Genomic DNA, 15,790 nt, shown 5'->3' with positions numbered 1-15,790 from the left:
ATTTCATACAAAGTACAATTACTTTTACTCAAAGACAAAAAGAGCAGATTAACGCCTATATATATACATACTTTTTAGACCTAATAGCTAATGTAAAACTATCACGATATCGGTCATAGACGGTACTTAATTATCCTGCATGGATCGAATAACTCTTTAATAATACCTTTATGCTGCCCCATTAATCGGGTTTACGACCAATGGAAGAAAACTAGTATTTTTAACACCAGCTGCGTATTCTTAGCCGTTTAAATTGGTAACAACTAATATATTTTCGTTGCATTGTACGCTTCCCGCTCGCAAACAACATGCTATAAGGCGGCAATGTTCTGTGTGTGTATTACGCAGAGGAAAGCTCAAAACGATATTGAACGTCTCTGGCGAAAATATCTTTCTCAATCACATCGTGACGCTATATTTGTTCCCTTTTATCGGGTGTTTTGTGTCCGTTGTTTGCTTTGACTCGGCACTTACTCAACTCTTAAGATAAAATCTTTTGATGCATGGTAGGGCTTACGTCAATCAAGTATTCAGAATACGATTAAGTACTGTAATATATTTATATTGATAATTGTCTGTCAGATCCCGTGCTATTATCTTCCTCCTTCCTAAGTGCGTGATGGTACTTCCGTTTACACTTTCCAAGAACAAACATGTACGGTTTAATATTTGTATATAATGTACTGCACTGTACATGTATATGTATGTATGTATACAGGGACCCGATAATTTGTTACATCTAAATTTGGACCTAAATTAAGATGTTCAGAGCAATTTTACACGTTTTAAAGGTTGAGATCAGTTTTCTGTAAAAATGATGATATCAGAGTATAATATCATCCTAAATTCAGCAATGATGAAAATACCTCAATTGCAAAATCTGTTCAAAATTATATCAGCAAATGCAAAGTGGCTGAAAGTGATCATCTTTCTCTCTCTATCACTCTTTTTTCTCCGACTCTACCAGTGTTACTATCCTTTACATCGTTTCTCTCTCCGTCTATTCTTCCTCTCTATTTTCTATTTCCATATAAAAACATAATTTATATATATTGCGTAAATTACCTTGTCAAGTTATTGTTTATATTCATGTATTTGAAGAAAAGGACTGTGATAAGTTGTGAAAACTTGTGTCAAATTCTTTTGTAAATATGTATTTGCAATAATCCGGCACGTAATCTGGAGTTTTGTTTTATTCGCGTTATGTGTAGTGGGTACAGCGCTAGCGTGAATTAACAAACACTTTCCGCGAATACTTATTCTCGAAAAAAATAGCTAAACCCCTTAAACGTGTAAAATTACTCTGAATACTTGAGCTTAGGTCCAATATAGCTGTAACATATGCTCAAGTTCCTGATGTTATATATCTATACATATACTTTCCTGGCTCTCGACGTACAGTAATATCATATGGGACTTCGAATACCTCTTTTCTTCTTATAGCATGTTTTAAAAAGAGTGATTGGACGAGTCTTTAGATGAATATACAAATTAGCATTATAATCACCAAGTATAGCTTCAGTTAATAAGTTGATAATAGATAGGGTGCCCGTTTGCTGATAATGTAATATACATTTTTTTTCATGGCTTCAGTTTGCCTGTGTGACTGCATTTTGGTTTATTGCCCCATGGCTGAGTCACGGCTACTCTTGGTTTCAATACTCCGAGGGGAGGGGTCTATGTGGCATCCCTATCTGTATTACAGACTTAGACATTTTGACAGATACATGTGGACNTTTCCATCTAACCTGGTCAAGAGCAACATCTTGGGAGTAAAATATCAAAATTTCAACATAGCATGTTGGCCTTTTTCTTGAGATAATCGTCTGCATGTGTCACCAATGTCAAAAATAAACTTCCCGGTCAGGGGTAGAGGTAAACACAGGACTTTTCACACAGCTACCTGCACCAAAAATTAAATGCACAATATAAAAATTTGACACAGAAATTGTTAGATTGATATCTCCACAGTATTTTAACACGAAACTTTTACACATACACCAAGTTCTAAAAGGCATTGTATAGTTTTTACTGAAGTACCTATATTTCTAAGGGACTTCATTCGTGGGGTACTGAACCCGGAAGCATTTAATTGTGACCTCAGTGCTATTATAGATGCTATTAAAGGCTTTCCACGAATATTTATTTCAGTCGATGACTCACGCAGTGTTTGCTGTAGATTTAGGTAGTTGTCTATAGTGACTACAAGAAGACCGGAGTCGTCAATTCACCGATAAGTATGCTTCCACCTCATATTCTTATGCATTTATTTGATACAGCAATGTACAATATATATCTAGACTGTTCTTATATGTGGGCTGGGTCCAGGTAGCTCTAGTTCGGAGGGTCCCGGTTTCATGCAGTTCCTCTCCTATTACATTTTCAAACATAAAAATGCTACATGTACTTTGATTTGCTCCGATGGTAACTCTTTAATTATACCTGTATGCCCCCATTTAAATCGGTTTTACTAGCAATGGAAGAAGACATGTATTTATATTCGTTGCATAACGCTTCCTGCACCGTAAACAACATACGGCGGCAATGTTCTGTGTGTCCTACGCAGAAGAAAACTCACAACGATATTGTACATCTCTGGCGAAAATTACTTTCTGGAGATTTATCTCACAGTGTGCACTAGATACGAATAAGAAAGGGACCATATTTATTCGTTGAATTCAGTATTTGTTTGACAGTTTAAAAAGAAATGCGCTAATATATCTTATTTCAGGAACATTATTTGCACATTTATAAATAAGTATAATGTATACTCTATATGTTCTATATTTATGACATGTTACTCGCAAGTGATACGAGTTATTGTACTAAAGTAAAAGTAAAATGACAGGTTACTAGCAAGTGATGCGAGTATCACTTGCGAGTAAGCTGCCATGTTATTTTACCTTTATACAATTGCTCGTATCACTTGCGGGTAAGCTGTCATGTTATTTAACCTTTACAGTTACTCGTATCACTTGCGGGTAAGTTGTCATATTATTTTACCTTTATACAATTGCTCGTGTCACTTGCGAGTAAGTTGTCATGTTATTTTTACTTCTATACAGTTACTCTTATCACTTGCGGGTAAGCTGTTATGTTATTTTTTACTTCTATACAGTTACTCGTATCACTTGCGGGTAATCTGCCATGATATTTTTACTTCTATACAGTTACTCGTATCACTTGCGAGTAAGCTGTCATACTACTTTTACCTACATAAATACGAGCTAAGTGACGGCTGATATCGGCCATCGGATTACTATTTAAACTACCAAGGAACCTTGATAAAAATAAACAAATTTACGTCGCCCTTTTAGATTTCTCGAAAGCATTCGACAAAGTCCCTCATTCAAGATTACTTTCCAAACTAGAATATTATGGGGTAGATCCAGATACTGCTGGTTGGTTTTCCTCTTTTCTGAACAACAGACAACAGAAAGTAATAATTAACGGTACCAGCTCTGATACCGCCCCCGTCCTATCCGGGGTACCTCAGGGAACGGTTGTTGGCACACTTCTCTTTTTGGTCTACATCAATGACATCATCGACTCAGTTTCCTGCGACATCAAACTCTTTGCTGGCGACTGCTTATTATATACAGAAATTAATTCATTAGAAGACTGTCAGAAACTGGAAAACGACCTCAAATTCTTGGAAATCTGGGAGGGTAAATGGCAAATGAATTTTAACGCCAAAAAATATCTATCATCAACATATCTAAAAAGAAAAATCCAATTAAGTTTAGCTACTCCCTGCACAATCACGTTTTGAAAAAAATAAGACTCAAATACCTAGAGGTCACTTTCACCTCAGACCTAAATTGGGATAAACACATACAATCCATCACCAACAAGGCAAATAGGACACTTGGATTTCTGCGTCGCAACATGTCATCATGCACCAGAAAAGTCAAAACCCTGACATTCACCACACTAGTAAGACCATCACTAGAATATGCAGCCACTTGCTGGGACCCTTTTATTTCAGACCAGGTCCTAGCAATTGAAAATGTACAGCGTAGGGCTGCCAGATACTTATTTAATTATCATAGATCTAGGTAGCCATGATGTGTCACCAACATGATAAATATTCTTAACTGGGAGCCAATAGCCCAGCGAAGAGCAAAAGCCAGGCTCATAATGTTATATAAAATAATAAACGGACATGTGGCTATTGATCCATCCCAATTCATAACATCAGGCGACAGGTGAACCAGAGGGGCCCACAGAATTAATCAAATATCAACCCAAACAAATTTGTATAAATATTCATTCTTCCCTAGAACTATTGTTAACTGGAATTCGCTACCATCATCCCTAGCACGGGAGCCAAACCTGAACTCTTTCAGGTCTGCCCTGGCTAGTTTCAACCTTCCATAAAGTGTTTTCTGTTTTTATCTTATAGTACAAATTAACAAAAATATTTGTTTTTAACATTTTTAATGCCACCTCCCAGGATCAAGTGCGCTCAAACCTCTGAGTCTGATCCTTGTAAAGGAAGAAGAAGAAGAAGAAACTGTACCTTTCAGTCCGCCTGTAATCTACATATATAGCTCCGTGTAGTGTTATTCATACTATTGAACCAACACAGTATTGATTATCCCTATACGAGTCCGTAACGAACGCAGTCCGCGGATACTTATTTCAGTCGATGACTAACACACTGTTTGCTGTTAACCATAGATACGGTACTCATATATAGAACCCGTATACAATATAGAGTACCAACTGGCTTTGGTAGTTGTCTATAGTCACTACAAGAAGACCGGAGTCGTCAATTCACCGATAAGTATGCTTTCACTACATACGCTTGTGCATTTATTTGATAATGCCGATGTACAGCATATACATATTTGTGTATATATATATGTGTGTGTTGATTAATAGGCGAATTGGCTTGTAAATATTTGTATACTACATGAACTCTGATTTGTGAACGCGGAAATGACTTGCAAATACTAAAATGTCAAAAAAGAAACATTTTTGATTTTATAACATATATTGGTGTACATCTTTGGAAAGTGAATCTATATGCCTATAGCAATATTGCATATACCCGTCTCTCGAATCTGTAATTGATCCTAGGTTTCATTTTCTGTATTCAGTACTATAAATAGCAATAACACTGGTAATACAAGTAGGGACACGTATATGATCGATCGTCGTTGGCGATGTGTGTATACGTAAACGTGTGTCGCGACCTTACAACAAAATAACTAGCCTAACACGCCTACGGTTTAAATAATGTAACGCTCTACTTATTTCTTTGTCCAGGATTACTCAAATGCATTCTTTAATGATTTAATACTTGTGCGGTACTGTACATATAAATATATCGAACTTGGGTTGGGAAACCTCTATCATGTCTTTGTATAATACGGATCATGCCACAAAGCTATGCATATACCTTTACTATTAATTACTGGGGAATGGAAATATCCCTTACTGCTTATAGGGCTATCCAAAGGGCAAAGTGACCTTTGAGGGATAGATAAGTGTCGTACATTGTAGGACAGTTTTCATTATTACATCTGCTTACACATTCAACTATTGATGTTAAATGTCGAATTTACTTGAAATCAAGTCTTAAGGAGTAATAGTTCCAACACTAACGTCGAGTAGCCTTGTTGGGAACCCTGATATACTTTGCCCCTACGTAGGGTCATAGCCTTTTTTCATTTTAATATCTATTAAATCGTTTTTGAGAGTTGTAGTCATAAGCATACTTAAAATATCCTCGTAACCCTCTCTCTCCAATTGGTGCATCTGTCCTTATTATAACATTTTGATTAAAATCCAGCAAAAAATTCGGGAGGGAATGTCCTTTAAAACATACACTTCTCAATAATATTTCATACTCTTTACTGTTTCCACTCTCAAATACACACACGGAACAAACTATCATAAATATTATTTTTTAGACTAAATAACTTATTTTGTAAATATCGATAATAGAGTTAAGGAACGTATCTAGCATGATATTAATATCTCTAAGCAAACTCTTTAATTACATCCTATGTCTCAGGTTAAATTGTGGTCCCGGCCAGTAGGAGGAAACTCGTATTTACAGCATTAACTTTGTATTATTTGCCTTGTAAATTGGTGACCGTTGATATCCTTCTTTTTGAAAGCTTCCTGCTCACATAGTTAATTAGTAGTATTATGACTCTCATTGTGCTCTCTTCTTTTTCGAACAAGTGAGATATTGTGTTTTGTTCGTCCGTCCACCCACCACAAATAATTTACGTCAAACTTGGCATAACCAATAATTGTACTTAAATACTACTTCCTATGTAGGTTAAGTTGCTGATGCAATCCGGATTATAACTGCTGTAATATTTATGGATCACTCCAACTTCTGATGTGCTTGCAAAATGGCAATGTTCAATCAAGCTCCAAAAATAACAGAATCCATGCATATTTAATTGAGTTATGAGTTGTACTTCCGTTTCCACTTTAATAGATATATTGTTTATATTGTTGCACTTATTAACGAAAACACACATCTTTTAAAACAATTTTGTGCAAAGTATGAATTAAATGCCATTACCATTTGTGTAATTAAGTTTTTGTTTGACAAATAAAAAGAAATAAAGCCGAATGAGCAATTTTTGCACACCTATTCAGTGGTTCTTTATCAATCACCGTTGAGTTTACATGTACTAAACCAGGTATTGCATAACTTGTTGAAACATCGTTCCCTTTCTTGCTCCTGTACAGTATTAGTACATCACATGATAATTTCTAGGATAGCTATTGGATAACTACCCTTGTTCTATTTGGTATAGTTAGCACCCGCCCTTGACAACGGGAACTATACTTAGGGGGCGCTGTACATATTCTACTCTTTCACTTCATTGTTGTCGTCTGCCAAAATGACTTCGAATATCGGGACCATGAATACCGATTGCCTCGCAGAGGCTCAGCAATGCATAAAGACGAAGCAGGCGACATCATTTGACGTCGCAGTCCTTAAACACTTCATACTGGATAGGGGAACCGTATGTGACCTAGCGGTGTTTCAATTCAGTGAATCGAATACGCAACAAAAAAGGAGAGATCTACTCAAAAAATTATCTGATTGCCATTTGTTAATTATTAAATATGTTACTTTTTATTGTCAAATGACAGTCATGTGATGTACTAAACCTATTATAACCCTTTCCCTCGGGAACAGTTCTCTTAAAGTGTTGTCTGGAGAGGTATAGTGCCTCTTCAGACAACACTATAAGAGAACAGTTCCCTTGGGAAAGGGCCATAATAGAATAATAGTATGACACATTGTTTATTTCATTTCTGCTTTGTTACCTGATGATTTACTACATGGCTCGATTCGGGTGGTCGGGTGGCGCAGTGGATAACGCACTCGCCTTTCACCAAGGCAGCTTGGGTTCGATTCCCCGATTTGACGTGAAATGCATGGTGTCACTTTTATTGGGTCACTTTCCCGACCACGTGGGTTTTCTCCGGGTTCTCCGGTTACCTCTCACATTTACACCACCGCGCGCTAACAAGATAGTGGTTAACGTAAGTTGAAATAACTTGTATCATAAGTCGTGTGAATTAATTAAAGTTATTGTTCCCGCTTCCGCTATATGGTATTAATTACACAAGATCTTCTTATCAGTTTCCAATGTGTTCAATATCTAGGAAAATAAACCCGACGTCTATGTTGCTCAGATTATGCAAAAAGGTCATGTAAGGATACGATGGCATATTTATGCCATCGACTAACGAGTTACGTATGTCAACATAAGTTATCAAAATATGTTGACGAGGCTTTATGTAGAGTAAACCAAATTAGTGTAACAACGGTATAACCCTAGGACTCGCTCAGTAGTTCAGCCGGGTATTGTGCATCTCGACAGGCACGTTAACTAGAAACCCGAGACGATTCCGCACTGTTACGGTACCAGGAATTTAGTTTTTTTCCCCTACAATTTATGGTAGCGATAGAATAAGGTTAAAATATTCAACATCCAATTTTAAAACTTTGAAAACGTTTTTAATCAAGAAACCCTGACGTTTTCTAGATTGTTTTACCAACGTTAAAGCAGGAACCCAATGGGGTCGAAGTCTATGGTGGCTGGAACTCCTTTGAATATCTATTGCAGGAATTGAACTCCTCTAAATATCTATTGCAGGAATTTAACTCCTTTACATATCTGATGCAGGAATTGAACTCCTTTAAATATCTACTGCAGGAATTGAACTCCTTTCAATATCTATTGCAGGAATCGAACTCCTTTAAATATCTATTGCAGGAATTGAACTCCTTTAAATATCTATAACAGGAATTAAAATGATATGTTATTTATTTCCGAACCATTCGAGTGAGTGTGTAAGTAAAGCATACCTATCAGCGCGCTAGTAACCCACTCACTCGGCACTACTATGTCGTCATCTGATTAGAAAGTTCTTGGTAGTAGAATTACAAATGAACTACTGGCCAACGCAGTTTTGATTATCTCTACACGAGTCCATACGTGTGTGTACAGTAAATACTTCTGTCAATAGATGACTAGCTGGCTAACGTTGTTTGTTGTTTACCCTAGATACGATAAACAATATAATCCGTATGTGCGGTACAAACTGAATTTGTTACAGCTATATTTGGACCTAACGTAAAGTTTTTCGAGAAATTTTACACGTTTTAGAGGTTTAGATCAGTTTTCGGTAAAATGCCACCCAATGATGATAATATACGATTATCATCATTGATATACGATTATCATCATTGGGGGAGGTATTTTTACTCTAAACACCTTATCTTGGGGCCAAATATTGCTGTAACAAATTCTCATGTCCCTGTGCCATTATACTCTTGTGCATTTTATTTGATATTGAAAAGACATTATCTAAGCATATATAGTACTTCCAATTTTGAACGTAAATGTTCAAATAAAATGTATTCCAATGATGTTTTCCTAAGGTACTCTTATACAATCAATGATCGATGTATCTTAAATGTGCAAATGTAGCAGTGTATACTATGTTTGTTTCAGTCCGCCCGATATATTATGTTTGTTATTAAATGTTCACATGGTTTAAAAAACAAAATATTTATGGTATTATATAAAATAACACGATATATTTACTGCGTTTCAGATAATTTTGTTGCTTACTCACATCGACATGGCCGAGTTGAAAGCACTCTTGGGAGATACTTTAATGAAAGGCACGGAAAAAGTATCCATAGAGAAAGCGCTGGAAGGAAAAACTGGCATATGTAAGTAATATATACAACTTGTACATTTATTGCTCTGGCAGTATGGAAAGCTATACCATACCATCTTTAGGGGTTGCTGTTGTTGTTGCTTTTGTTGAACCAAACGAAGAGGGATGAATATCAACTACCTGGCTATTTTGAAAGCGTGCATGGTTGAAACCTACTCAGTAATTTGGGAGGATACCCCAACATTGTTAGCCACATTATCTCTATTATAAATGGGTTAGGATGTTACCATTATTTGGTTGAAACCTGTCTAGCAGTTTTGTTTTGGAAGATATTTCGTTTAAACAAATCAGCCAATATGACTCTTTTTGACCCCGTTCCTAAGCTACAAGAAGGGACAGCGCCTTTATCTGCATAACATTTAATCACCATCAACTGAAGGGATGCTAACGGCTGTATTTAGTTGAAACTTTAAGAGTTATCGGGGTAATAAGGCGTGTTAATCAGATAAGCTAGTTTGACAACTTGTGAAACTGCTCCTGATTCCCAACAAGAGTCAGTCCCTATATTTGTAAAATCTTTGACCCCTTGTGGGTAAGAACAAGTATGCTGTCACTACGATTTGGTTGAGATCTGTCAAGTAGTTTGGGGGAATATCATTTATAACATAATCGTAAAATTACTGTTTTCCCTGCCACTCAGACCACCAGTCCTTTATTTTAAGCAAGTTAAGCTATTTGACACTTTTACCTTTCCCCTTAGACCATTTGTATAACTGATTACTATCATAAGCTGAGCATTGTATCACCATAAGTTTGTTGTAACCTGTCTGGTAGTTTGGGAGATGTAGTTTTAAGCCATTCAGCCATTTTACACCTTTTACCCTGCCCCAAAGTTAATTACTTGTATAGATATTGAGCTCAAAGGGATATGCATGCTGCCGCTACAACTTAGATGAAAACATATTCAGTAGTTTGGGTGATGCCATTTAAAGAAAATCCGCGAACTGGGCCTATTTAAACCCGTCAATCAGCCCCTTTTAACATGAAGTCTGGTCCCTATGACTAATCATGCAACAAACACGATTTGGTTGAAAATTTACAATTAGCTTGGAAGAAGATGTAGTTTAGATCAAACCAATTCGACCCATAAAATGTCCAGTCAGTGTATTTACATAATTTCTGATGCCACTAGGCTAAACATGTTCCCACTGCAATTTGGTAAAAAGTTGTCCAGCAGTTTTAGAGGAAATTATATTTAAAGCTTATAATCAATTATGGCTCATTTTGACACTCCTTCTCAGCCTCAGGAGGGTCAGTATCTACATCATTCCACTAATTTTGTGGGAGAATACTTATGTCACGTGGATACAACAAGAGGCACAGAGAGCCTGTATTGTTAATAACGCAACAACAGTAAATTATTCTTATTGAATATAAAACTGCAACTATTTCCAAACATTTGTTCCGTCTCTCTACAACACCCGTCCCTGATAGGGTCATTCTTTCTGCACCAATGTATTGGGATGGGTTTTTCAACATTTACTTCAATTTTCCCTTTTGGTCCCCGCCACTCTGCCGCTCAAAAGCAACCCTCCATTGATACGAAATTGAGTCCCCTTTGTCCAAGGATGCTCTAAACAAAATTTGGTTAAAATCCCTCCGATCAAACCCCATGGCGACCACACTCTCCATCTATTCAGAATGGAGTCCTCCTTGCTTAATGATGTTTTGGACCAAATTTGGATAAAATCCCTCCAATCAAACTAAAGGAGGAGGATTTTAAAGGTTATCCTAGACTTTCCCTATTTGGCATACACTTTTTTAATACAAAATTGAGTCCCTTTTGCCCAAAAGAGTTCCAGGCCAAAATTACTCAAAACCCACTGAGTCGTTCAGGACTAGTAGTTTTTTAAGGGAAAGGTTGACGTACGGACGACGGACGCCGCTATTTCCTATGTGACATTGAAGGACATGTAGAATAGATCAAGGCTATTTGTCGTAAAGTTTGTCAGGATGCACTCTAGGAAGTCAACAGCCAATTACCATGAAAAGTCTCAATAGTTCCCAAAAGAAATCCATTGCCGGACGACAGATCACCTCATAAGTTTCAAGGCATTCCGACTAAGTTGTGCTAAAATAACAATTGTGTCACTTAAATCTTTTGAAAGAATGATGATAGTGTGATCAGTACAAAATACATTTTCTGTTAAAAAGGTCTGTATTTCTCCGCTCATTGGTGCCCACCGTGCCGAGGCTTTACCCCTAAGTTGAGTGAAGTGTACAAAAAGAAAACGGAAGAAGAATTCGAAATCGTGTTTGTCAGTTCAGATAGGAGTGAAGGAGATTTCACAGCGTACTATTCAGAAATGCCCTGGTATGCTCTGACATGGGAAAACCTGGGAAAGCTCAAGGTAGGTTTTACACGATGCCTATCTGACATATAAATTAATATTATGTTTAAATGACATTATGACTTTATGCCCGATTAAGCCAATTGAAGAACATTCTGAAATATCAAATAAGACAAGGAATTCCTGAGGACTTTTGGCCCATTCCTTTGAAAGATCTTGGTTTATGGTATAGATATTTTCTCTTCGTGTCATTGTTCTCTTCTAGAACAAACCCATGTAAGGGTACATTTAAGAAAAGGATTATGCAAATCAGGTAAAGTTGAGGGGCTTTTTCTATGATAACATTTAGTAATTTATTACTAAAACTATTTTCATCATCAGAATTTATAAATTTTTGAGCACAAATTGGCAATGACAAATCTGAGATGCAGTATCAAAGATGATTAACTGGTGATAATTCCGTTCTTCGGAACCATCTTGAACATGCACAACTAAGAGCAAAGGGGATTAAGCAGTCCATTTTTCTATTAAGATCGTTTTAATACTTTCCGAACAATTATAGTAACAAGCAAATGTTCATAATTATCTAGTGGTGGGAATTGCAACCAATTTTCATATTGAATTTAATTTGAATTCATAGGGAATATTGCAGCATAGCTAAATATATTTTATTAGTTGCAAAAAAGGAATCTTTAGCTGAAAATTCGATTGCAATATATATATATATAAGAAATATATTACAATACATGTACATTGTCATTGCAGTAATGTTTTCCGAACCTCACAATATCTAATGCAAAATTAAAGATATTTTGAATGTCATTTAATTTTCTTTCCGATTCTCATTCAGGGGATCCTGTATGTATATATAATTTTTGTCAGGATTTTTTAAAAAGGCTACATAAGATATGTCAACGATCACGGTCTATTAATATTTTTGTTGGAATCCCCGTAGCTGGTTGATAATATATAAAGCTGTTTTATCATTTCAAACTCAAAATAAATCTACATTTAAACTGTTAGAAATACAACCAAAAATAAACCAAAGGGTTAGATTTGTCTAATAAATAGAGATAATAAATGTGGCTACTTTGATTGTCCCAGACTACCTCAGTAACAGGAATAACTAAAGCCATCCAACATGTTGGAGGTAGGAAAATATACTTTTTATAGCGTCGATGTTCACGCCAACTAAAATTGTAATATTTTCAAATCCCTTACCTATCATCGATTTATTGTGTATCATTAGGTGATTATATCGCATTATGCATTTTGATATTTTATGCAATCGGCTAAAAAGCTACTGTCAATTTAAAACCAGCTAAACATACATACACACATACATATGATACACATGGACCCGAGAAATTATTACTATATCATTGGGGTGGCGTTTTTACCGAAACCCCTAAAACATGTCAAACTAGATGAACACCTTAGTTTAGGTCTAAATATAGCTGTAACAAATTATCATGTCCCTGTGATATGACATACTGTTGCATTTTAAGGACATAGTATGTCTACACGTTCATATACACGTATATATCCAAAATAAGGAGATTAAACAGTGTCCGTCGCTTTAATTCATATTATCTATGCTCAGCCACTCGGCATGAATGGGAAATGATAAGCCGTAGCTGTATAAATCAGTTTCTGGTAAGCCCTGTCTGAATATGTGATAAACATACATACAACCTATACTGCTAACCTTCCAAGAAGTTTATTACCACATGTTCATAGTTCACCTGCAGAAATTATGACCGTCATATATGACGGATATTTAAATTTTACCATATAGCTATAGACTGGTTACCGCTACTTTTGGTCTATTTCCTGGTGATCTATTTTGTGAATTTTCTTGATATGGATTGAACAATCATGTCACTCCAATATGCTTCGTCGTTGCATATGACATAGCTTTAACAAATCATGAAAGCGAACACTTAAACCAATATAACAATTTCTAATAGAATGAATGTACGTCTCTATCCATTAAAGTACACATTGTTTTGTTCATGTTTTAAATGTTCCCTGAATACTACTATTATTATTTTCAGGACGCATTATCCACAAAGTACGCTGTAACAGGTATTCCTAAACTAGTGGCTATCACACTGGATGGCACTGTGATTGACATGGACGGCAGAGGACATGTAGCCGGTAAAAACAATCTGAAATTTCCCAACAAGTAAAAATCAAGTCTCGGAAGTTCAAAGCAGTTTGACTGGGATTCATATACCGGGACAATGCGACAGCTCAATTAAAAAACCAGGACATCTTCACTAACAGATGTGTACGTTTAAGATAGTTTGGGAACATTTGGTCACAAAGCTTCAATGCTAAACGTAAAAATAATGCCCAATTTGTGTACGAACATTATCATTTACACATTACATATCAGTAAAATGTGCAATAACGCAATTAGTTCAATGTTTCCCAGCAATTATCATCAAGTTAGTCTTATTCCTGTCAAAAACAATCTCTATTCTCTGTCGATAAGGTTGTACAAGATATCGGCAACAAGTATTTCAAGATATCCTCACTGTTTACTTTCGTATTAACCGATGAACTCTAAATGAAACTAGATATATTCTCACTTCATCTATTAAAAATAATGTTTTCTGAATAACGTTTGTTGTGTTTTATCCCTGCTCCGGTTAAAGATACATGTTTAAACATAGGCACTTATAAATCTAGACTTCGATAGTGTTTAAAAGAAAAATATGTTCGAAATTGGTTAGTTTATGAAAAGTGAATAATAAGAAAAAGAGGCCAAATAGCCTGTGTCGTTCGCCTGTTTATGTGTACAGCGACTGAAAATTAAAGATAATACTGGAGACTTTATTCAAAACTATTCAATGAACACATTAGCCCTTGCTCACCTTCATAGTCAACTCTCTAGGCGTTCAAACTATCTAAGTCATATCTGTATTTAAAGACTTCTTAGTTTGTTAGAGTAACTGGTTTTAGCCTTAATTTAGCTATTGTCCCTTAAGTAAGTAAACTGACGAATACTGTTCACTAATTGGAAGAAAATTGACGATTTGCCCCGATTACGCCCTGTACAGTGTATAATAATGAAAGGTTACCGACGTTCTTTGTGTATTTAAATCAAAGTTTTAGTAGCTCTGCCACGAATGAAAATCAAGTTGGCATCTAAAACGATTTATCAAATATTTAGTACTTTCTGTCTTGATCGTACCAATCGATAAATTACAAAATGTCCACAAACTTCGATCTAAAAATTGCAATGCTATCGCATGGTTTGAATGTTTTTCACATCTCGGTAACATCAAAACAGCATATCTAAGGGTATCTTAGGTAGAAATCTCTCAACATACATTTACATCATTGTTAGTTGCATTGCCACACGAACAGCAACGATACCACGTACTTACATTGGGTTCTACTCGGATTTCTTTGAGACATGCTTTATTATTGATGTTGGTCATGCAGTCCACATGCCGACTGAATTTATTATGTTAAGATTTATACGTCTAAAATTTCCTAGAAAAATTGACTTTAAGTTAAAAAAAACCCAACAAAAATCTACAAACACTAAAATATCAAAGACTATTAAAATTCATCATAGCAGGTCTCTAACTCCCCTAGTTGAGAAATTAAAAAAGTACCGCGCTTGGATGGAAATATTGCTTTCATGCATCTTTCTTATGGAAGCACCTGGAAATAGAAGTAAATATGGTGCTTATGCTATTTTCTCACTGTTTGGCCATTGGGTGCATTTGGCCTGCTTTATTAACTAAATCATTATGGAGAACTAGAGGCCCAGAGGACCTGTATCGCTCACCTGTTTCATTTGTTACATGAAACGGACATATAGGTAACTTCAGACCAAATTTGGTAACTAAATTTGGTAGACATTTTAACATTTCTTAAACGCTCAAGATAATGTTGTTTGAAATTTGAAATTGTTATTTTGTTATTTCAAAGCTTTTAACCCACGTTGACCTTTGACCCCGGCTAACACTTAAAGTTGACATTTGACCTAATTACTGTAATCAAGAAAAATACTGGCCAAATATGACCCTGGGCCTTATGGAACTTGAGAAGAAGATTGTTAAAGCTTTTAACCTATGTTGACATTTGAACCCTGACTAGCACTTAAAGTTGACATTTGACCTCATTACTGTAATTAAGAAAATGATTCGCACTTCATAACATACCCCAATATCATGAATCTAGTCCAAATGGTTCTTTAACATATTTGAGCCCTGTGACCTTCTACTTCTACTTCTAAATGG

The 15,790-nt window shown here is 35.9% G+C and overlaps 1 protein-coding gene across 2 annotated transcripts; it reads left to right on the top strand.

Annotated features, from left to right (window-relative positions):
• Positions 1-2,117: 2,117 nt before the first annotated feature.
• LOC110456995 (nucleoredoxin-like) lies at positions 2,118-14,154 on the top strand. 2 transcript variants are annotated; one of them, XM_021508081.1, is made up of 4 exons: positions 2,118-2,237; positions 9,109-9,229; positions 11,392-11,588; positions 13,586-14,154. In XM_021508081.1, the coding sequence occupies exons 2-4, from the start codon at positions 9,136-9,138 to the stop codon at positions 13,718-13,720; spliced, it is 426 nt and encodes a 141-aa protein (XP_021363756.1). In that variant the 5' UTR covers positions 2,118-2,237; positions 9,109-9,135; the 3' UTR covers positions 13,721-14,154. The 2 variants fall into 2 exon arrangements, with proteins under 2 accessions (XP_021363756.1, XP_021363755.1); XM_021508080.1 differs by lacking the exon at positions 2,118-2,237 and adding an exon at positions 4,623-4,789.
• Positions 14,155-15,790: the final 1,636 nt, after the last annotated feature.

The sequence above is a fragment of the Mizuhopecten yessoensis genome, unplaced genomic scaffold (genome assembly GCF_002113885.1).
Source record: "Mizuhopecten yessoensis strain PY_sf001 unplaced genomic scaffold, ASM211388v2 scaffold8991, whole genome shotgun sequence".
Classification (NCBI taxonomy): domain Eukaryota; kingdom Metazoa; phylum Mollusca; class Bivalvia; order Pectinida; family Pectinidae; genus Mizuhopecten; species Mizuhopecten yessoensis.
Note: the sequence above shows the minus strand (reverse complement) of the source record. Positions and strands in the feature narration are given on the sequence as shown.

What these genes read in the sequence shown, in the direction of transcription:
- LOC110456995 (XM_021508081.1), top strand. Translation starts at nt 9,136, where the DNA reads ATGGCCGAGTTGAAAGCACTCTTGGGAGATACTTTAATGAAAGGCACG. An exon ending in GGAAGGAAAAACTGGCATAT is followed by an intron (nt 9,230 to 11,391) that starts GTAAGTAATATA and finishes TCTGTTAAAAAG; the next exon opens with GTCTGTATTTCTCCGCTCAT. An exon ending in AAAACCTGGGAAAGCTCAAG is followed by an intron (nt 11,589 to 13,585) that starts GTAGGTTTTACA and finishes TATTATTTTCAG; the next exon opens with GACGCATTATCCACAAAGTA.